Raw genomic sequence first — 22,359 nt, 5'->3', positions numbered from 1 at the left:
TGGCTTTTGGTCATATTTATCACTATGGTATATTACACCCTTGCTGACAGCAGGTATGGCACTGCTGGTTTTGGGGAAGAAGGCACTCAGAGGTACATGAGATAACTATTGGTATTATAACTGAATGAAAAATTAGGGTTGCGGCTGGGCATGATGGCTCATGTCTGTAATCCCAGCATTTTGGGAGGCCAAGGCAGGCGAATCATGACGTCCGGAGTTCAAGACCAGCCTGGCCAATATGGTGAAACCCTGTCTCTACTAAAAAATACAAAAAATTAGCCTGGCATGGTGGTGCATGCCTGTAGTCCCAGCTACTCAGGAGGCTGAAGCAGGGGAATTGCTTGAACCCTGGAGGCTGAGGTTGCAGCGACCCGAGATCATGCCACTGCACTCCAGCCTGGGTGACAGAGTGAGATATTTTTCTGGAAAAAAAAAAAAAAAGATAAGAAAATTAGGGTTGAAATAAAATTTTAAGTACATAAGCATGAAAAGTAAAATTTCCAAAAAAAAAGATGCCTGGCATTTTATCCACATGGTTATACTGACTTACAATGTCCAAATAATAACAATTTAACAGTATAAGGTTGATCTAATACATGACACCAATGGGATATTTTATTATAGCTTTTTTTTTGAAATGGAGTCTCGCTCTGTCGCCTAGACTGGAGTGCAGTGGCACAATCTTGGCTCACTGCAAGCTCCACCTCCTGGGTTCACGCCATTCTCCTGCCTCAGCCTCCCGAGTAGCTGGGACTACAGGCGCCCACCACTATGCCTGGCTAATTTTTTGTATTTTTAGTGGAGACGGGGTTTCACCATGTTAGCCAGGATGGTCTCGATCTCCTGACCTCGTGATCTGCCCACCTTGGCCTCCCAAAGTGGTGGGATTACAAGCGTGAGCCACGGCACCCAGCCTTACTATTATAGCTTCTTCATTATTTAAAAATAAGATTTGTTAGTATACAGTTATTATAAACAGTTAATTGTTTACATTCATTATCTGTATTCAAAGAATCTTGTCAGGTCTGAATGCTTTCTCATACTGCTTACATTCATATGGTTTCTCTCCAGTGTGAGTCCTTCCATGCATTTGAAGGTGCGAGGCTGATCTGAAGGCTTTCCCACATTGCTTATACTCTTAGGGCTTCTCTCCAGTGTGAGTCCTTTCATGATATCGAAGGGAACTAGAAGAAATGAAGGTTTTCCCACATGGCATACACTCATAGGGTTTCTCTCCCATGTGAGTCCTTTCATGATATTGAAAAGAAGTGGAAGAAATAAAGGCTTTTGCACACTGCTTACATTGATAGGGTTTCTCCCTAGTGTGAGTTCTTTCATGATATTGAAAAGAACTGGAAGAAGTGAAAGCTTTGCTACATTGCTTGCATTCATAGTGTTTCCTTCCAGTGTGAGTCTTTTCATGTCTATGAAAGGAAGTAGGCAAGCTGAATGCTTTTCTGCATTCTTTACATTCATAGGGTTTCTCTCCATTGTGTGTTCTTGCATGTATTCAAAGGACCTTGGCAGATATGAATGCTTTCCCACAATGCTTACATTCACAGGGCTTCTCTCCTCTGTGCATCCTTTCACGTATTTGCAAAGAAAAATTATGGAACGCTTTTCCACATTTCTTACATTCATAGGGTTTCTCTCCAGTGTGTGTCCTTTTATGAATTCGAAGATTTTTGACAGATCTGAAGGCTTTCCCACATTGCTTACACTCATAGGGGTTCTCTCCAGTGTGAGTCCTTTCATGATATCGAAAGGAAGTGAAAGAAACAAATGCTTTACCACACTGCTTATACTCATAGGGTTTCTCTCCAGTGTAAGATTTTTCATGTATTTGAAATGACTTGGCAGAATAAAAGCCTCTCCCACATATCTTACATTTATAAGGTCTTTCTACAAAGTGCATTCTTATGTGTGTTTGTGTCCTTTCATGAATTCGAAGGTTCTGGGCAGATCCGAAGGGTTTCCCACATTCCTTACATTCATAGGGTTTCTCTCCACTGTGTGTCCTACCATGCATTCAAAGGTGTGGGGCAGATCTGTTTCCCACATTGCTTACACTCATAGGGTTTCTCTTCAGGGTGAGTCCTGCCATGCATTTGAAGTTTTGAGGCAGCTCTGAAGGCTTTCCCACATTGCTCGCATTTATACGGTTTCTCTCCAGTGTGAGTCCTTTCATGACATCAAAAGGAACTGGAACTACTGAATGTTGCTTGCATTCATAGGGTTTCTCTCCAGTGTGAGTTTTTTCATGTCTTTGAAATGATTTGGGACAATAAAAGCCTTTCCCACATATCTTACATTTATAACGTCTTTCTCCAGAGTGTATTCTTATGTGTGTTTGTGTCCTTTCATGACTTTGAAGGTTATTCACATATCTGAAGGCTTTCCCACATTCCTTACATTCATACGGTTTCTCTCCAGTGTGAGTCCTACCATGCACTCGAAGGTGTGAGGCAGATCTGAAGGCTTTCCCACATTGCTTACACTCATAGGGTTTCTCTCCAGTGTGAGTCCTTTCATGATACCGAAGGGAACTGGAATGAGGGAAAGCTTTACCACACTGCTTACATTTATAGGGTTTCTCTCCACTGTGAATTTTTTCATGTCTTTGAAATGAATTCATAGAACAAAAGTCTTTTCCACATATCTTACATTCATAAGGTCTTTCTCCAGAGTGCAATCTTATGTGTGTTTGAAAACTTGTAAGAGAGGATAATGCTTTCCCACACTGCTTACATTCATAAAGTTTTCTCCTAGAGTGGGTCCTTTCATGTATACGAACATAACGGGGACACGTGAATGCTTTTCCACATTCCTTACACTGATAAGCCTTCTCTCTCGTGTGACTCCTTTCATGTCTATGATAGGATCTGGGACTATGAAACGCTTTCTCACATTCCTGATGTTCATGAGGCTTTTCTCCAGTGTGAGTTCTTTTATGTATTCGAAGGGTAGCAGAATAACTAAAGGATTTACCACATTGTTTACATTCACATGGTTTCTCTCCAGTGTGAATTCTTTCATGGATAAGATATAAACTGAGACAATGGAAGGCTTTCCCACAAAATTTACATTTATAAGGTCCATCCCCACTGTGCATTACCATGTGTCTTCGAACGCTTGAATGGGAAATAAAGGTTTTTCCAAATTCTTTACAAGCATTGGGTTTCTCTCCAGTGTGATCCCTTTCTTGTGTTCTAAAGGAGGGGCGGTATCTGAAGGCTTTTTTAGGTTGTTGACACTTACATGGCTTCAGTCCATATTCCTGATACTCATATGCCTTGTGTCCAGTTTCACCTCTGATGTTCATATTAAAAGATGAGTTACCTAGGCCAACTTCTCCACACACAAAGCTTTCACATGATTTTACTTCAGGAGAAGCTTTCTTCTCCTGGAAGTTCAGCCTGTCATCTGGAACCAGGGTAAAAGTTTCTCCACAATGACTGTCTTCTTTAATTTCATTGACTTTTTCTTCTATGACACTCCTGTCAAAAATGAGAAGCACATTATGAAGGGTTTGTTTATAAGTAATTTTATATTCATCAACAAGTATTGCACTTGCATTTTTAACACTGTCCATCAAAGTGTAGGCTTTCTGCCCTGTCTGCATTGTTTGAAGGTAACTGGACAACATATTCTACAAGGTGACCCAGCCATAACTATTATTTAAAAAAATGTTTATATGGGGCTTCTTAATACTCTTCCCATGTAAACTATTTTACAAATACTAAATACTCTGTGTCATTTTTCTTCTATTTCAGGGTCTTGTCCTATTGCCCACACTGGAGTGCAGTGATATCATAATAGCTTACTGCAGCCTTTACTGGCTCAAGTGATCCTCCTGCCTCACTCAGCCTCCTGAGTAGCTGGGACTACAGACCACAATGCCCAGCTAATTTTTTGCTGTTGTTGATATGTGGTCTCGTTATGTTGCCTAGGCTGTTCTTGAACTGCTGGCCTCAAGCTATCCTCCTATCTCCACTTCTCAAAGGATTGGGATTACAGGAGTGAGCCCACAGCCTAGGTCACATTTACATATATGTTTTTTGATCAAATATTCTAAAAATAAATGAATTTGATCCTGGACTTAGTCCTTTGTTTTACTTATTTTTAATATATTGTCATATTCTAAGATTGTCTAGAGAGACACTGCTTTGTCTTGTAAGTACAAATTACCTGAAGTTTCTCCTGGGGTTTTGGTACTCATATTCAATGTTCTGGTCTTTCCACCTTTTTCCTAAAATATAGACACAGAAAAAATAGTCCTGAGGCAGTATAAAATTGTGAAAATACTATTAGATTCTATGCCCATGATTTACTGCAGCCATACCTCATTTATTCATCAAAATATTTCCTGTCTATGTTCTAAATCACTCAACAGCATTAATGAGCCAGAAACACTGGCTCACTAATGGACTGAGGGAAGGAATATTGTCATCCTTACCTATAGAGGTCAGGTTCCTGAAAGTTTCCAGCATCACTTCCCTGTAGAGCTTCCTCTGGGAAATATCCAGCAAAGCCCACTCCTCCTGGGTGAAGTTCACAGCAACATCATCAAAGGCCACTGGGTCCTGAAACATCTCACATGTGTAGAGGAGGATAGGTGAGAGTGACAGCACTGGGGGCCTAGACTCTATTCCCAAGAAGTTCTCAGGATGCCGTGGACTCCAAACATTTATTCCCTGCTTTGGTCATCAGATCCCTTTCTCCCTGTGTATACTTACTTTCTTCCATAAAGCAACCTTTTTTTTTTTCACTCTTGTTGCCCAGGCTGCAGTGCAATGGCGTGATCTCGCCTCACTGCCGGGGTTCTAGCACTTCTTCTTCCTCAGCCTCCTGAGTAGCTAAGATTACAGGCATGTGCCACCATACTTGGCTAATGTTGTATTTTTAGTAGAGACAGAGTTTCTCCATGTTGGTCAGGCTGCCAACCTCAGGTGATCCACCTGCCTCAGCCTCCCAAAGTTCTGGAATTACAGGCATGAGCCACCATGCCCGGCTAGCAGTTGTTTTTTTTTCAAGACAGCGTCTCCTTCTGTTACCCAGGCTGGAGTGTAGTGGCACCATCTTGGCTCACTACAACCTCTTACTCCTGGGTTCATGCAATTCTCATGCCTCAGCCTCCTGAGTAGTTGAGACCACAGGCATGTGCCACCACACCTGGCTAGTTCATAAAGCAATTGTGATGCTAGAACTGAACAAGGGGTAAAGCCACAGCAGGATAGGAAATGTATTTACTCATCCCAGGGAGAAAAGTGAGTTGCCTGGGCTGTCCCTAATGTCTCTTTGGACTGTGGGTCTGTAGCACCTGTCACGATAGAGTCCTATGAATTCATATGCAGAACAAAGTTAACATTAGCAGTCCTGAGGCTGTGTATCCTTGAAAATGCCTGTTCCCAAAGTGTAATCTTTGATGATATTGTCAGAGGAAGCACATAGGTAGCTAAGAGCAGGAGGGGGAGCACCTGGGAAATCCCACACCCCCAGGGACCACCCAAATAAGGCATGCTAGATATAAGCAGAGAGGAGGGGAATCACCTAGATAGAAAGAAACTTCCATTATGATGCCCAGGAATCATTCAGTTTGCAGTTATCCTGTCAGAATGTAGCTAGATAGATGCTGATAGGGCAAAGGGGACATTCCTAAGCAAAACCTGGCACCGTATGTACACAAGAGGGCAAACAAGAAACTCCTAAGAGATACCCAGGTGTCATAAGCACAGATTTAACCACTATACGAACTTCCTGAGGTGGCAGTAATGAGCAATGCAGCCACCCACATATCCATTGATGGCTGAATGGAAAAACAAAATGTGGTAAGTATATATATAAAATGGGATATTATTTACTCTTAGAAAATGACATCTTAGCCAGGCGTGGTGGCTCACGCCTGTAATCCCAGCACGTTGGAAGGCAGAGGTGGGCGGATCACCTCAGGGTTGGAGTTCAAGATCAGCCTGACCAGCATGGAGAAACCCCATTTCTACTAAAAATACAAAATTATCCGGGTGTAGTGGCGCTTTCCTGTAAACCCAGCTACTCAGGAGGCTGAGGCAGGAGAATTGCTTGAACCTGGGAGGTGGAGGTTGTGGTGAGTCAAGATTGCACTATTGCACTCCAGCCTGGGCAACAGGAGTGAAACTCCTATTCAAAAACAAAAAAAAAAAAAAAAAAGAAAAAGAAAAAGAAAAAATAACATCTTGGCCTAAACTACAACATGTATGAAACCTCAGGATAATTGAAAAAAGCAAAACACAATAGAATTCATCTTAGAGAACTTATGTAGATTTGTCAAACTATCTCAACTGTACCTGTAAAATTTTTCTTAAGCTGATAAGTTTTACATTTTGTTTTAAGATAAGTAATGATAATAAATCATGGTAGCAGCCAGGCATGGTGGCTCACGCCTGTAATCCCAGCACTTTGGGAGGTTGAGGCAGGCGGATCACTTGAGGTCAGCAGTTTGAGACCAGCCTGGCCAACGTGGTGGAACTCCATCTCTAAAAAATACAAAAATTAGCCAGGCGTGGTGGCATGTGTAGTCCCAGTTACTTGAGAGGCTGACGCGGGAGAATCATTTGAATCTGGGAGGCGGAGGTTACAGTGAACCGAGATTGCGCTACTGCACTCCAGCCGGGGCGACAGAGTGAGACTCTATCTTTAAACAAACAAACAAAACACCACAAGAATGTCCTTAATAGAGGCAGAAAAGGCATCTGACAAGCCTTAACCAATTTATGCCTAGTGTTCCATTTTTGGAACGCTAAGCATGTGTGAGTTATTTATATCCTACTGCTCAAGGTCATGGCCAAAGTCTGATTTTTCACACGTCGGCAATTCAAAAAAGTGCAACCTCCAGCATAAATAAGTTAATATCTCCTGATGATTAGAAACACTCAATAAACTAAATATACAAGAGAAGATTCCATAAGATGACAAGAGAGGCACTAGGAACATAGAAAAATCTACTATAAAGACATGTATTAAAAATGGAAGCCGGCGGCCAAGGCGGACAGATCATTTGAGCCCCGCAGTTCGAGACCAGCCTGGGCAACATAAGGAGACCCCGTCTCCATAATAAAATAAAAAATTAGGCATGGTAGCACAAAACAAATGGTATTGAAACACCTGAATTAGCAAATGCAAAGAAATGAATTAGACACAGAACTGCACCTTTTACAAAACTGCTTCCTAATGAATCATTTACTTAAATGGAAAATGCAAAACTCACAATTTCACACTTGTCAAAACCAAGACGACCTTGGATTTGGCAATAAGATTTCACACACAACACAAAAAGCATGATCTGTGAATGAGAAAATCGATAAATTGGACTTCATTCAAAACAAAAATGTTTTGGAAAAGACTGTTAACAGAATAAAAAGACAGGCGGCAGACTGGGACAAAATATTTGCAGAACACCTATCTGATCAAGAACTGGTATCCAAAAGGTATGAAGAACTCCTAAAATTCTATAAGAAAAAAACCACCAACCAATCAAAAAATAAGCAAAAGGCCGGGTGCGGTGGCTCATGCCTTAATCCCAGCACTTTGGGAGGCAGAGACGGGTGGATCACTGAGGTCAGGAGTTTAAGACCAGCCTGACTAACATGGTGAAACCCCGTCTCTAGTAAAAATACAAAAATTAGCTGGGCCTGGTGGCGTGAGCCTGTAATCCCAGTTACTCAGGAGGCTGAGGCAGGAGAATCGCTGGAACCCGGGAGACAGAGGTTGCAGTGAGCCAAGATCACGCCACTGCCCTCCAGCCTCAGTGACAGAGCCAGATTCAGTCTCAAAAAAAAAAAAGCCCAATCTTTCCAAGTATACCTCCCCCTAAAGAATGTAATTATGGCAAACAAACATATGACAGGATGCTCCACATTACATGTTATGAAAGACCAAATGAAAACAGCCTGGGCGCAGTGGCTCACGCCTGTAATCCAGCCCTTTGGGAAGCTGAGGCAGGTTGATCACCTGAGGTCAAAAGTTTGAGACCAGCCTGGCCAACATGGTGAAACTCTGTCTCTACTAATGATACAAACAGTGGCCATGTGTGGTAGCGTACACCTGTAATCCCAGCTACTCGGGAGTCTGAGTCAGGAGAATCGCTTAAACCCGGGAGGCAGAGGCTTCGGTGAGCTGAGATCGCGCCATTGTACTCCAGTCTGGGCAACAAGAATATGAAACTCTGTCTCCAAAAAAAAAAAAAAAAAAAAAGGAAAAAAAATTAAAAAAGGAAAACAACAATGAAGCACCAGCAAACACGTGGTGGAGTAGCTAAAATCCAAAACACTGACACTTCCAAATGCTGGAGACAGTGAACTCTCCTTCACTGGGGATGTGAATGGAAAATTCTACAGCCAATTTGGAAGACAGTCTGAGGAGCTCTGAAGAAAATAAGCATGGTCTTACTGATTCAGTAGTCTCATTCCTACATACTGCCTCAAATGAACCGAAAACTGATGTCCACAGAAAAGTCCTCCCACAAACGTTTTTAGCAGCCTTACTCATAACTGCCAAAAACTTGAATCAAACAAGGTGAGTCTTTAAAAAAAAAAAAAAATAGACAAGATCTCACACTGTATCTACCAGGCTGTTCTCTAACTTCTGGCCTTAAGCAATCTCATATCAGTCTCCCATGTGCTGGGAACTCAGGGATGAGGCGTGACACCAGGCTCAAGATGAAACTCTCAATAGGTGAATAAAGAAACAAACTATGGTAACATCCGTACAATAGAATGTTACTCAGTGATGAAAGAAAATGAGTGGCCCTGGCCGGGCGCGGTGGCTCACACCTGTAATCCCAGCACTTTGGGAGGCCGAGGCAGGTGGATCACCTGAGGTCAGGAGTTCGAGACCAGCCTCAACATGGAGAAACCCCGTCTCTACTAAAAATCCAAAATTAGCTGGGCGTGGTGGTGCATGCCTGTAATCCCAGCTACTCGGGAGGCTGAGGCAGGAGAACTGCTTGAACCTGGGAGGTGGAGGTTGCGGTGAGCCGAGATCGCACTAGTGAACTCCAGCCTGGGCAACAAGAGTGAAACTCCGTCTCAAAAAAAAAAAAAGAAAAGAAAAGAAAAAAAAAGAAAATGAATGAATGGCCGGACATGGTGGCTCACAAGTGGAATTCAGGCACTTTGGGAAGCTGAGGTGGGAGGATCACCTGAGCTGGGGAGTTTGAGACCCTGTCTCTCACAAAACAAAAATCTTTAGATAAAGAAAGAAAAATAAAAAATAAATGAGTTGTCAAGCAACAAAGGTATTTAGAGACCTTCAAAGCATATTTTTACATGAAAGAAGCAAGTCTGAAATGGCCACTTACAGTATCATTCCAAATATGTGATAGTCTGGAAAATGCAAAACTCTAGATAGAGGCAGGAACATCATCATTTGTTGCCAGGGATAAACAGGGGTGGCAAAAGAGGGAGGGGAGAGGTATGATGAGAAGGAGCACAGGGGATTTTGAGGGCAGTGAAACGCTTCTGTATAAGACTGTGATGGTGGACACATGACACATGTAGTTGTCTTAAACCACAGAACACAAAGAGTGAAGCCTAATGTAAAAGATGGACTTTAGGTAAACATTGGCTTCTTCAATTTCCATCATGTTCACATGTAATATATTCTTGCATCAGTTGCAGGATACACTACACAAAGTCAATATGGTTTCTTTGGTTTCAAACAGTTTTTATTTTTTATTATTTTTTATTTTTTTTATTTTTGGAAACAGGGTCTTGCTATGTTGCCTAGGCTGGCCTCCAACTCCCGAGTCCAAGCTAGCCTCCTGCTTTGGCCTACCTAAGTGGTAAGATTACAGGTATGAGGCTCAGCACCTGGCCAGTCAAGATGTTTAAAATAGGGGGAACTATGCTGGGTACAGTGGCTCATGCCTGTAATCCCAGCACTTTGGGAGGCTGAGGTGGGCGAATCACAAGGTCAGGAGTTCGAGACCAGCCTGGTCAATATGATGAAACCCTCTCTCTACTAAAAAATACAGAAATTAGTCGGGTGTGGTGGTGTGCGCCTATATTCCCAGCTACTCGGGAGGCTGAGGCAGAAGAATTGCTAGAACCTAGGAGGTGGAGGTTGCAGTGAGCCGAGATTGTGCCACTGCACTCCAGCCTGGGCAACAGAGCGAGAATCTGTCTCAAAAAAAAGAAAAAAAAAAAAAAGCTGGGGGGAACTATGAGCCTGGAAGAAAAACGCTGGAACTCTGTGGATTATCTGCTCAATGTTTTGGGGAAACAATCACTGTTCTAAATAATAAAATCCATTAAATAAGAAAGTGAATTAACTATCATTCCATATAAGGTTCATAACTGAGTTAAAATAAAATCCGATATAAAATATCACATATCGGTTATCGTTTGCATAAAAAACATGCAAAAATAAAACATATCGATGAGGATGCACACCCAGGTTGAGAAAGTATAAGGAAAAGTAAGGCAGTTATCTTATTCCCAATACTGGCTCCATCATTATTTGGATTAATTGTGCAATTCTTTTATGTATTTTGTGCATATGTAATATTTTTAGTAAGTTTCTAGAATGCACACTCTATACAGAAATAAATCTCAGCGAATTTTAATTATCAGCAACAATCTGCTGAATGTAATTTTTAAAAGACAGCATACCCTATTGAAACTAATTTTTTTCTTTTTTCTTTTCTTTCCTTTTTTTTTTTTTTTTTGAAACAGGGTCTCATTCTGTTGCCCAGGCTGGAGTGTAGTGGTGCAATCATAGCTCACTGCAGCCTCGAACTCTTAGGTTCAACAGATCCTTCTACCTCAGCCTCCTGAGTAGCTGGGACTACAGGCACACATCACAGTGACTAGGTAATTTTTTGTATAGGCAAAGTTTGCCATGTTGCCGATGCTGGAATAATCTCTTTATTTTTATTTTTATTTTTTTGAGATGGAGTTTCACTCTTGTTGCCCAGGCTGGAGTGCAATGGCGCGATCTTGGCTCACCGCAACCTTGGCCTCCCGGGTTCAAGTGATTCTCCTGCCTCAGCCTCCCAAATAGCTGGGATTACAGGCATGTGCCACCAGGCCTGGCTAATTTTGTATTTTTAGTAGAGACAGGGTTTCTCCATGTTCATCAGGCTGGTCTCGAACTCCTGACCTCAGGTGATCCACCCACCTTGGCCTCCCAAATATTGGGATTACAGGCATGAGCCACCATGCCCAGCCACTAATTTCTATTAAAACTAATTTTCTTGAAGTCCAAAAAAGTCTCAGGAAGGATATAAAATGATTATTATGCAAAAAGTCTACACTGAAAAATATCAATATAAAATGAAATAAATGGAAAAATGTCATGTGTCCCTAAAAGGAGATTAAATAGCACTATGATGTAACCTCTCTGAAATATGACTACAGTTATATTTTAGTCCGTGAAATTTACAAGGCAGTTTGTTTTTTTCACTAATATTAAGAAAAAACTACTTCTAAAAACTGAAATACAACACAATGACTAAGAATAGCCAAGATGCTCTATAGAATATGGTTGGGGGGTATTATGGTATGAATATTTGCATCACTCCAAAAAAATCACACATTAATAACCTACCCCCCAATATAGTATTAGAAGTTGACATCTCTGAAAAGTAACTAGGATTAGATGACAGCATAAGAGTCGATCCTTTCTGAATGAGATTGGTGCTCTTATAAGAAGACACAGGAGAGCCAGCTTCCTCTCTTCTGTCATGTGAAGAAACCACAAGAAGACGATCATCTGCAAACCAGGAAGTGGGCCCTTGCTGGACACTAGATCTGCCAGCTCCCTGAACATGGACTTCACAACCTCAAGAACTGCCAGAAAGAAATGTTTATTCTTTAAGTCATCCAGTCTATGGTAATTTGATATAGCAGCCCAAGATGACTAAGATAGACAGGCAATATACCCACTAAACACTGCAGCTTTGAACTCTATACTAATTAAGAGAAAATGGTATTATCAGAGAGATGGAAAGATAGACCAATGGAAAACGGCAAATTGTGAAACCAGGGCATCTTTTTTTTTTTTTTTTTTTTTTTTTTAACGGAGTTTCACTTGTTGCCCAGGCTGGAGAGCAATGGTGTGATCTTGGCTCACTGAACCTCCACCTCCCAGGTTCTCATGATTCTCCTGTTTCAGCCTCCCAAGTAGCTGGGATTACAGCCATGTACCACCATGCTTGGCTAATTTTGTACTTTCAGTAGAGACAGGGTTTCACCATATTGGTCAGGCTGATCTTGAACTCCTGACCTCGGGTGTTCCGCCCGCTTCTGCCTCCCAAAGCGCTGGGATTAAAGGCGTGAGCCACCGTGCCCAGTCTGGGCATCTGTTTAAGGTAATGTGAAACTATGACAAACCAGGTATTGCCAGCCAATGATACAAGTGGTGAACACTTAACAGAAAAAGCAGGGACAAATGGTTATCTACAGGAGAATAATCAATCTACTACCTATCATCTCCATATACAATAATTTAATTAATTCTGGAGTTGCCTGTTATACTGAGTTCTTATATGTTACCTTAGCATGCATTTTCTTTATGGATTTAACTTTCTCATAACGGAAGAAAACTTTATTCAAACTCAACAGAGTTTCTAGTTCTCCACTTTCTCCCAGTTCCTCCATGTAGTCAACTCACATATATTTCTTACATGACTGCATTCTGGTGACCACCTCCCTGTGGGACAGCTAGATATAACCAATTTGACTTGTCCCACTGACCCTTACACCCCACATGGATGGCACAGACCACCTCTTAATCACAGTGCGACTTCACAGAACTAGTGCCTGCTTGCTCTAAATCCACCAGAAACAACTCCCCAAGAGACACCTCCTTGTTCAATTCCCTGGACCCTCAGAAAAGCTTTGGCCCACAGGTCCCTGTCTGTCTTGCTCCCCACCTGCTGGTTGAATGTGCATCCTGGATGTTCCCCCCACTCTGTGTTGCTCTGCAGCTGTGCTGCCCTCATCTCCTGGGATTGTGAGCCATGCACTGTATGTCATGGGCTTTGTTGAGTTGCCTCTTCTGTGTCTCACTGACCTACCCAATCATTCTTGGATTTGGCTCTAGTGACAAATGCAATGTAAAGTTAATTTGAAACACTCAAGCTGCAATCTGTGAACAATTCTTTACAAGGGACAAGCCCACAGAGGGGCAGTGCTGGCTGGAACACAGTGATGTCTGACTTACATGTCAGCACAGTTCACCCTATCACATGATAGGTGACCACCCCCATCCTGCTCACCGAAGCGCTCAATGACTACTTTCCACCAACACCGCACTATACCCCCCTGTGTACCCCCTTTCATATTCTGATTTGCAGGCTACTGGTCCACCCTGCTGGGGCGGGCTTTGTTTTTTGGGGTTTTGTCTCCCTTCACAGTTGACACAATCCAGAGGACAGGAATCATTTCTCTTTTCTCTCAATAGCACCATCCAACTGGCTGACCAGCTATGTGTCTCCAAGTTCAGGAAACTGGGGTTTGGAAAAAGCTGAGCATCTCGAGGGGTTGGCTATCTAGATGCAGAGTATACTAGAGTCTTCTTCCATCATAAGGCATTCAGCTGCTCTCTTGGGGGTCCCCATTCTCCTACCTCAGTCTGTCCCCTGGGAGGAGTGACTCAGGGGCTAATACTCACTAGACCCTCCAAGAGACATGGCAGCTGTGGGCATATTAGGTCACCCCAATTCTGCCACCCAGGACCAAGAAAACATAGGAGAGTGTGCTGAAGACACAATACCCTTTGAAGTTTCCAAAGGGGAGCCTCAACCAAAAGACAATCTGATAAAATCTGTTTCCAGAACAGATGAAAGGAGGAGAAGCATGCATATTTTGACAGGAGAGTGTCTGGTGGTGATTCCCTGAACATTTCACATAAGAGGAAAGGAGAAGTGCTCAATGACTATTTCCCACCAACACTGCATTGTGTCCCCTGTGTACCCCCATGTATATTTTGCTTTGCAGGCTATTGCTCCACCCCATTGAAGTGGCCTTTCCTTATCTTTTGGGATAGTTCTCTCTTCACAGATGAGACAGTCCAGAAGATAGGAATCATTTCTCCTTTTCCTCAATAGCAACATCCAATTGGCTGACGGCCAAGTGTCTCCAATGAATGGAAACTGGAGTTGGGAGAAAGAAGCTGAGCACCCCAAGAATTGGTTATTTAGATGAAGAGTATACCAGGCATCTCCTCTACCATTAGTCATTCAGCTGCTCCCTCAGGAGGCCCCACTCCCCTAGGTGCTGATAGCCACTAGAACCTCCAGGACACAGGGCAGTCGTGGGTATTTTGAGTCATCCTCAGGCAGTTCTAAAACCCAAAACCTGGAAAAGACAGGAGGGTGTAGGGCCGGGCACGGTGGCTGGATTACGTCTGTAATCCCAGCACTTTGGGAGGCCGAGGTGGGTGGATCACAAGGTCATGAGATCGAGAACATCCTGGCTAACACAGTAAAACCCCGTCTCTACAAAAAATACAAAAAAAATTAGCCGGGCATGGTGGTGGGCACCTGTAGTCCCAGCTACTCGGGAGGCTGAGGCAGGAGAATGGCACGAACCCGGGAAGCGGAGTTTGCAGTGAGCTGAGATCATGCCACTGCACTCCAGCCTGGGTGACAGAGTGAGACTCCGTCTCAAAAACAAACAAACAAACAAACAAAAAGGATACTGTGTACTGAAGACACAACACCCTGTAAAGTTTCCACAAAGGAACCTCATCCCAAAGACATCCTGATAAGGTGTCTGTGTCTAGGAAAGATAAAAGGAGGAGAGGCAGAAAGGTTTTTTCGGGAAAATGTCTGGTGGTTATTCTCTGCTTTCCTCTCATGTGAAATGTTCAGACACAGATTTTACTACAAGCCCTTGAAGAGTTAGGCTGTGGTATGAGGGTGATGGATTTGAGGCCCTGCATCCCATATATTTGGAAATTGTAGTGGGAAACCACTCACCCTGGAAAGTGTGAAAAAATTTAAATAAGAAGCAATGAGATCAAACCGTGTGTAGTATCCTAAGGTCCTACCTAAGGATACTAAAAATCAAATTTAAATAAAACTCTTGAAAATTACTAATTTATAGGGAAATGAAATTTATGCTTAATTAGGCACAATGCACCAATTAACCTGTGATTACATGACTAGAAATCTTCTACCTATATAGGCTGTGTGAACAAGTAAGTCAGGCCAGGCGTGGTGGCTCACTCCCGTAATCCCAACACTTTGGAAGGCCAAGGCGGATGGATCACTTGAGGCCAGGAGTTTGAGGCCAGCCTGGCCAACATGGTGAAACCCCCACCTTTACTAATAATATAAAAATTAGCCAAGTGTGGTGGTACACACCTGTAATCCCAGATACTTGGGAGGCTGAGGCAGGAGAATTACTTTAACCCAGGAGGCGGAGGCTGCAGTGGGCCGAGATGGTGCCACCGCACTCCAGCCTGGGTGACAGAGTGAGATCCTGTCTCAAAAAAAATAAAAAAACAAACAAACAAAAAAAACACAAGTAATTAAAAAATTTAATCTGGTGGATCTCTAAATTATCTTCAAGCAATGTGATAATGGAGTTGAGTCACCTGACACACAGCTTTTACACAGCCAGCTGGAACCCTCCTTTCCCTGATTACAGACTCGCCTTCTTTCTTACCTATACTGTTTTGTAAAATGTTGTAAATGACTGAAGGAAAACAGGAAAGACCCTTTCCCTCGTCACTATGTTTTTAAAATTTAATATGATTTTTCATAATTGAGATGGGCGGGGGGGGCGCTCTCACTATGTTGCCCAGGCTGGTCTTGAACTCCTGAGATCAAGCCATCCACCTGCCTTGGCCTCCCAAAGTGCTGGGGTTACAGGTGTGAGCCATCCCACTGCGCCCCTCTTCACTACTGATCTCTGTAGTAGACTAACTTCCCTCTTAACCTTCTCACACAAAGACTTCACGGCTATCACACTGTCTTCAGCTGGAATGTTAAATTCACTCTTAAATTGAAAAGGAAATAAAAACCAGCTAGAAAGAAAACAACCTCTAGGGGAAAAAAAACCATAATGAATTAGGCTGTTAGCCAGGTGCAGTGGCTCACGCCTGTAATCCCAACTATTTTGGAAGCCAAAGAAGGAAGACTGTTTGAGGCCAGGAGCTAGAGACCAGCCTGAGCAACGTATTGGGACCCCACCTCTGTAAAAAATAAAAAATTAGCCAGGTGTGCTGGTGGGCGACTATAGTCTCAGCTACTTGGGAGGCGGAGGTGCTTGAGCCGGGGAGGTCAAGGCTGCAGTAAGCCATGATCGCACCACTGCTCCAGCCTGGGCCACAGAGCAAGACATTGTCTCAATAATAATAATAATAATAATAATAATAATAATAAAATTGTTGTACCTCATACATCAGCCTTCTATGGAAAATGTAATCCTGTTATATTTATTTGCCTTTTGCCTATATAAGTGTTAGGGAAGCAGGTGCCTAGGGGAACCAGAGTAACACCAATTTAATTTCAGCTCCATCTTGAGACTAACAAGAAACACTCCTTGCCAGTCACAACCCATGATCATAAAATGTTTCCCATGAAGGAGACAGCCTGAAGATGCCTGCAAGTATCCTTACACTCCCACAACGACAGAATGTCCCAATGTTCCAATACCCATAATAATATGCACTTTCGAGATAATTATAGTTTTTTGTTTGTTTCATTTTGTTCTTTTTTGGGACAGAGTTTCACTCTTGTTGCCCAGGCTGGAGTGCAATGGCGCAATCGTGGCTCACTGCAACCTCCGCCTCCCGAGTTCAAGCGATTCTCTTGTCTCAGCCTCCCAAGTAGCTGGGATTACAGGCACATGCCACCATGCCCAGTTAATTTTTTTTGTATTTTTAGTAGAGACAGGGTTTCATCAGGCTGGTATCGAACCCTTGACCTCAGGTGATCTGCCCACCTCGGTCTCCCAAAGTGCTGGGATTACAGGCGTGAGCCACCACACCTGGCCTGATAATTATAGTTATGTTTTAATGCACTTGGGTGCTAAAATGTAAAGGATTGTTTTCTTTAAATCAACAGAGTAATAAATTTTGTGACACTGTCAGCCCACATGCACGTAGGCACAGCTTAGTTTAGTCTTTACATAGACAAGATCCCTACATAAGAACAACTTAGACAGTACATTCCTCCACTTGCTTTATGAGGATGCCCTACTCTGTAACAGAGAGGCTTTCTTTCTTTCCTTTTTTTTTTTTTTTTTTTTTTTAAATAGAGACAGGGTCTGTCTGTGTTGGCCAGGTTGGTCTTGAACTCTTTCTTGTTTGTCTGTTTTGTTTTTGGTTTTTGAGATGGGGTCTCACTCTGTTACCCAGGCTGGAGTGCAGTGGCGTGTCCTCGGCTGGGCTGCAACCTCTGCCTCCCGGGTTCAAGTGATTCTCTCACCTCAGCCTCCTGAGTACCTGGGACTACAGGTGCAGGCCACCACACCCGGCTAATTTTTGTTATTTTTGGAAGAGATGGGGTTTTACTATATTGCCCAGGCTGGTCTCAAACTCCTGACCTCAAGTGATCCTCCCACCTCGGCCTCCCAAAGTGCTTGGATTACAGGCCTAAGCCATCATGCTGGCCCACAGTAGCTTTCAATAAACTCTCTTCGCACTGCACTTTGCGACTCATCTTGAATTCCTTCCTGTATGAGATCCAAGAACTCTCTTGGGATCTGATCAGGACCTCTTTTCCCGGTAATATAAGCAAGAACTTAACTTCCAATTTTGGAGTACTGAGTCCATTTCTCTGGAGTCTGTTATTCCCAAATGGGCCATTGCTATCTTTTTGCTTGAATAAACTCTTCCAGTTGAAATCTGAAACTTTTGATTATTTCGGGTTGACAAGTCCAAATAAAGTGACTGCATCTCTGCAACCAATCAAGCATTTATCTGGTTTGTCTCCTCATGTACCTTATAAAAGCCTAGGCTTCAACCTGTAAACTAAAAATAAAAACATACCTTCTGGCCTGGTGAGGTGGCTCACACATGTAATCCCAGCATTTTGGGAGGCCGAGGCCGGTGGATCACTTGAGGTCAGGAGTTCAATAACAGCCTGGCCAACATGGTGAAACCCCATCTCTACTAAAAATACAAAAATTAGGCGGGTGTGGTGGCACATGCCTGTAATGCCAGCTACTCGGGAAGTTGAGGCAGGAGAATCGCTTGAACCCGTAAAGTGGAGGTTGCAGTGAGCCAAGATAGAGCCACTGCACACCAGCCTGGGCGACAGAAGGAGACTCTGTCTCAAACAAAAACAAAAACAAAGTACCTTCCCAGCTAAGTGAAGTGACTGGCTCTTGGCCAAGGGGACCCCCAAAAAACACTGAAAATTGAGTGCCTCTCTATGACAGGATGGGAGGTGAGACAGGTCTCCTTATACCCTCTCCCACACATTCATGTAAAAATAGATATCATCAGAATGGAAAAACAGACTCCTTGTGGCGAGAAGATACTAACTTACAAACAAGACCTAAGGCCACGCAAAGCAAAGGTAAAGTTACGCCTTAGAATTCATAAAATCTCGAGAAACAGGTCTGTTTTTTGGCTGGGATGGAATCAAGTGGCAGATAACAGACCCCCTTCCTTCAGCATTCCTTCTTACCTCCTCCAAACTTTAGACAAAGATTCAACACTCTCAACCAACCGCCACCTACAGAATCCCTCAACCACCTGTGCCTTCTAACGCACCTTCCACAGGTCCCGCCCTTTCTGCCAATGGAACTTACACCTTTCAGGCACTGATTCATGATTTTCTCTGCAATTCCTGTCTCTCTGAGATGAATAAAACCAAACTGTCTGGAGCCGCCTCGGGACCACTTACTCCAGGCTGCTTGGGGTTGTGTTTCCCTCGGCCAACGGCTCTCCCATTCGGCTCCTAATAAACTTCTTTATTTTACATAGCTTGGCTTTTTCCGTTGACAAACCACACTGGGTGTTTCTCATTCGTGAATCGTTGTTGTTGTTGTTTTGAGAAGGAGTCTCGCTCTGTTGCCAGGCTGGAGTGACGCGGTCTTGGCTCACTGCAACCGCCGCCTCCTGGGTTCAAGCGATTCTCCTGCCTCAGCCTCCCAAGTAGCTGGGATTACAGGCACGTGTCACCATGCCCAGCTAATTTTTGTATTTTTAGTAGAGATGGGGTTTCACCATGTTGGCCAGGCTGCTCTTGAACTCCTGACTTCCTGATCCGCCCGCCTCGGCCTCCCAAAGTGCTGGGATTACAGGCGTGAGTCACCGCGCCCGGCCCTAAACTCTTTGTTAACGTACCTCAGTTTAATTTTTAACAGAAAAAAGTGGGCACTGGGGACCCCAAAGACCGCTGCTCCTCCCACACGAACCTGTCAGAGATGATAAATTCCTTCTCTAAAAGCTTTAGTTCGCTGTTCTTTGTTTCTTGAGACCGACTTCCTTGTCTCCTAGCTACCTGTTCTGTAACAACCTTCCCGTTTTTGCCGCGCCCAGACAAGTCCAGATACGCCTTCCCGGCTAGTAACGGACGGTCCCTGTTCCTTCCCGTCTCATAGACCCTATTTAATTTGTGTGTGTGTATGTGTGACGGAGTTGCCCAGTTGTCTCGCTGTGTCGCCCAGGCTGGAGTGCAGCGGCGCGATCTCGGCTCACTGCAAGCTCCGCCTCCAGGAGCCTCCGCCATTCTCCTGCCTCAGCCTCCCGAGTAGCTGGGACTACAGGCGCCCGCCACCACACCCAGCTAATTTTTTTGTATTTTTAGTAGAGACGGGGTTTCACCGTGTTAGCCAGGGATGGTCTCGATCTCCTGACCTCGTGATCCGCCTGCCTCGGCCTCCCAAAGTGCTGGGGTTACAGGCGTGACCCCCCGCACCGGCCAGACCCTATTTAATTTTAAACCTTAGCCAATCGAGTTAGCTTAGATTGTGAGGTCCAACCCTAGCCAATGAGGAGAGGACACAGAAGTGCTAGGAACTGCGTTAAGGAGAAAAACCCCTGCCCTACCCCGCTCGGTGTGCTCTTGTGACTGGCGCAAGCTGCACCCTTGTGTAGAAATAAATTTGCCTTGCTGAGGAATTTTCTGCCTAGATGCTGGTTTTCTTTGCGGCACCGGGCACTTGTTTCTAACAAACCCCACACCCAAGGCGGGATCCCCCCATATCCCTCCCGTGGCCCCCGCATAATGTGGGGAGACGCGGAGCTGCCCAGATTGGGCTCCGGGGCCGGGGCGGCTGTCGCCGTGAAGGGACGGGACAGGAGGCCCGGGGTCCCGGCTGCCGGCCCAGCCCCACCCTGCTACCGAGGGGACTCGCGTCCCAGACCTCGGAGTCGCCGCGTGGAGGCCCAGGTCCCGCCTCAGCCGGTTCCGGCCGATTCCAGCCCCTCTCCCAGTCGCCCGGACGCCAGCCCCCTCACACACACCATTTCTCCGCTTCCAGGGTGTTCCGGCGTCCTCTGCGTGGCTCCCGCGACTGGTGTAGGCCACAGTGCAGGTTACAGAGCGACAGAAGCTCTGGTGGAGGCACCTAGTCCCTCTCGGAGAAAGAAAGCCGAGACCCTGACCGCAGTCGGCGCAGCACTAAAGGAATGGACGGAGGGCGACTGTCCCTTCCCCCTTCCCCGGATGCAGTTGACAGGGCCCCGCCCCAGCACCCCTGATTGGATGGGGAGCCAGGCCCCGCCTCCTCCGTCCTGAGTGACCGCAGAAGCCCTAGGTAACCGGGTCCTGCAGATCATGTGTGACTCGTTCTGGCCACAGCCTCTCTAAGCGAGCAGCCTCTCTAAGCGAGCGCCTTCCTTGCGCCCTGGTCATCAGATATTTGCATTTCAAGGCGACTTGCTCCTTACTGTTAGAAGAGGCACTGTTAGCTTCCTCATTCAAGGGGCTGTCCCTGCTCCTTCCTTCTGCACGGGATCACAAGTGTGTGCAGGGCATTTCAGACTCAGTGTTCAATGGAGAGATACGCTTGCCTCAGAGCAGGAGAGAAGCCCAGACCAGGCAAGGCACGACTGCACCAGGACAGAGAGGCAGATGTCTTCCAGGGTGCGGGAAATTGGATGAGACATGGCCAAGGCTTCTTCACACTGCTATGGACTGCAGAAAGGTTTTCCTTGTAAGCGAGCTAACCAAGCCAGAACTTATTAAAGATTTAGAGGCTCTCACTACTATGTATATCTATCCCTGGTGCATTGACAGTGACTGAAGACCCATTTTTCAGGACATGCTGTGCAGGACTGAGTCAGGGAACACGATATATAGCATGGCACTTTTATCTCACATATAACCCCCAAGGAGCAGGGTTAACTGAAATGAAAGATGGTCTCAGGGGAAGCTGTAAATGAGAAATTCTGTCATAGAAATTATGACTTAGGCAGGCCGGGCGCGGTGGCTCATGCCTGTAATCCCAGCACTTTGAGAGGCTGAGGCAGGCAGATCACGAGATCAGGAGTTCAAGACCAGCCTGGCCAACATGGTGAAACGCTGTCTCTACTAAAAATACAAAAATTAGCCAGGAATGGTGGCGCATGCCTGTAATCCCAGCTACATGAAAGGCTGAGGTAAGAGAATTGCTTGAACTGGGAGGCAGAGGTTGCAGTAAGCCAAGATCGTGCCACTGCATTCCAGCCTGAGACAGAGTGAGACTCCGTCTCAAAAAAAAAAAAAAAAAAATGTTTTAGCCATCTTTTTTTGAGACGGGGTCTCACTCTGTCGCCCAAGCTGGAGTGCAGTGGTGCGATGACTGCTCACTGCAGCCTCAACCTCCCAGGCTCAAGCAATCCTCCCACCTCAGCCTCCTAAGTAGGTGGGACTGCAAGTGCATGCCACCATGCCTGGCTAGTTTTTTATTTTTGGTAGAGATGGGGTCTCATTCGGTTGTTCAGGTTGATCTCAAACTCCTGAGCTTAAGTGATCCTCCAGCTTCAGCCTCCAAAAGTGTTGGGATTACAGGTGTGAGCCTGGCCTCTTGGGCATCTTCATTGCTCCACACCTTACAATGATAAATTCAATATTCCGTGAACATTGCCTGGAGGAATTAGCACAGCCATAACTTGTGATAAGGCAAATCAGGTGTTGAAATTTGAACATTCCTGGAAACTTCATTTAATAAACTTAATTTTGCTTATGTGTGAAAGTACTCATACATATTCATTGTTCAGACACAGATAACCATGGCAAGAAGATGAGGGGCTATGAAAAACTATGTTGGGACAACAGGTACTATCAAGGATTATCGTTGGCAAACCAGGACACATGGTCAGATGATTTCTGAGGCAGTTTTGTACCTTATATAAAGGTAGAAAGTGTTGGAACTAGAAGACATCGAGCTGGAGTCAGTTGCAGAATTGATGCTTTGCTTGGTATGTGGGGGACAC

General features: G+C 44.6%; 1 protein-coding gene and 1 pseudogene across 4 annotated transcripts; both read right to left on the bottom strand.

The window, feature by feature from the left end:
- Nucleotides 1-938: 938 nt before the first annotated feature.
- LOC134738825 (zinc finger protein 625-like) lies at nt 939-1,511 on the bottom strand (annotated as a pseudogene).
- On the bottom strand, nt 939-20,615 carry ZNF440 (zinc finger protein 440). 4 transcript variants are annotated; one of them, XM_054464048.2, is made up of 4 exons: nt 20,407-20,615; nt 4,457-4,583; nt 4,189-4,249; nt 939-3,497 (listed from the first exon to the last, which is right to left on the bottom strand). In XM_054464048.2, the coding sequence occupies exons 1-4, from the start codon at nt 20,407-20,409 to the stop codon at nt 2,030-2,032; spliced, it is 1,659 nt and encodes a 552-aa protein (XP_054320023.1). In that variant the 5' UTR covers nt 20,410-20,615; the 3' UTR covers nt 939-2,029. The 4 variants fall into 4 exon arrangements, with proteins under 4 accessions (XP_054320023.1, XP_063513951.1, XP_063513952.1 ...); XM_063657881.1 differs by having other exon boundaries at nt 4,457-4,592; nt 20,407-20,594; XM_063657882.1 differs by having other exon boundaries at nt 4,457-4,541; nt 20,407-20,594.
- Nucleotides 20,616-22,359: the final 1,744 nt, after the last annotated feature.

The sequence above is a fragment of the Pongo pygmaeus genome, chromosome 20 (assembly GCF_028885625.2).
Source record: "Pongo pygmaeus isolate AG05252 chromosome 20, NHGRI_mPonPyg2-v2.0_pri, whole genome shotgun sequence".
Classification (NCBI taxonomy): domain Eukaryota; kingdom Metazoa; phylum Chordata; class Mammalia; order Primates; family Hominidae; genus Pongo; species Pongo pygmaeus.
This window is presented reverse-complemented; position numbering and strand designations above follow the sequence as displayed.

Bases quoted from the DNA above. Each gene is read 5' to 3' on its own strand.
- ZNF440 (XM_063657880.1), bottom strand. From the start codon at position 12,979: ATGAGGGCAGCACAGCTGCAGAGCAACACAGAGTGGGGGGAACATCCA. The intron at 4,584-12,910 runs GTGGGGAGCAAG...GAGATGTTTCAG, and splicing joins GATGCACATTCAACCAGCAG to GACCCAGTGGCCTTTGATGA. The intron at 3,498-4,188 runs GTAATTTGTACT...CATTTTTGACAG, and splicing joins AACCCCAGGAGAAACTTCAG to GAGTGTCATAGAAGAAAAAG.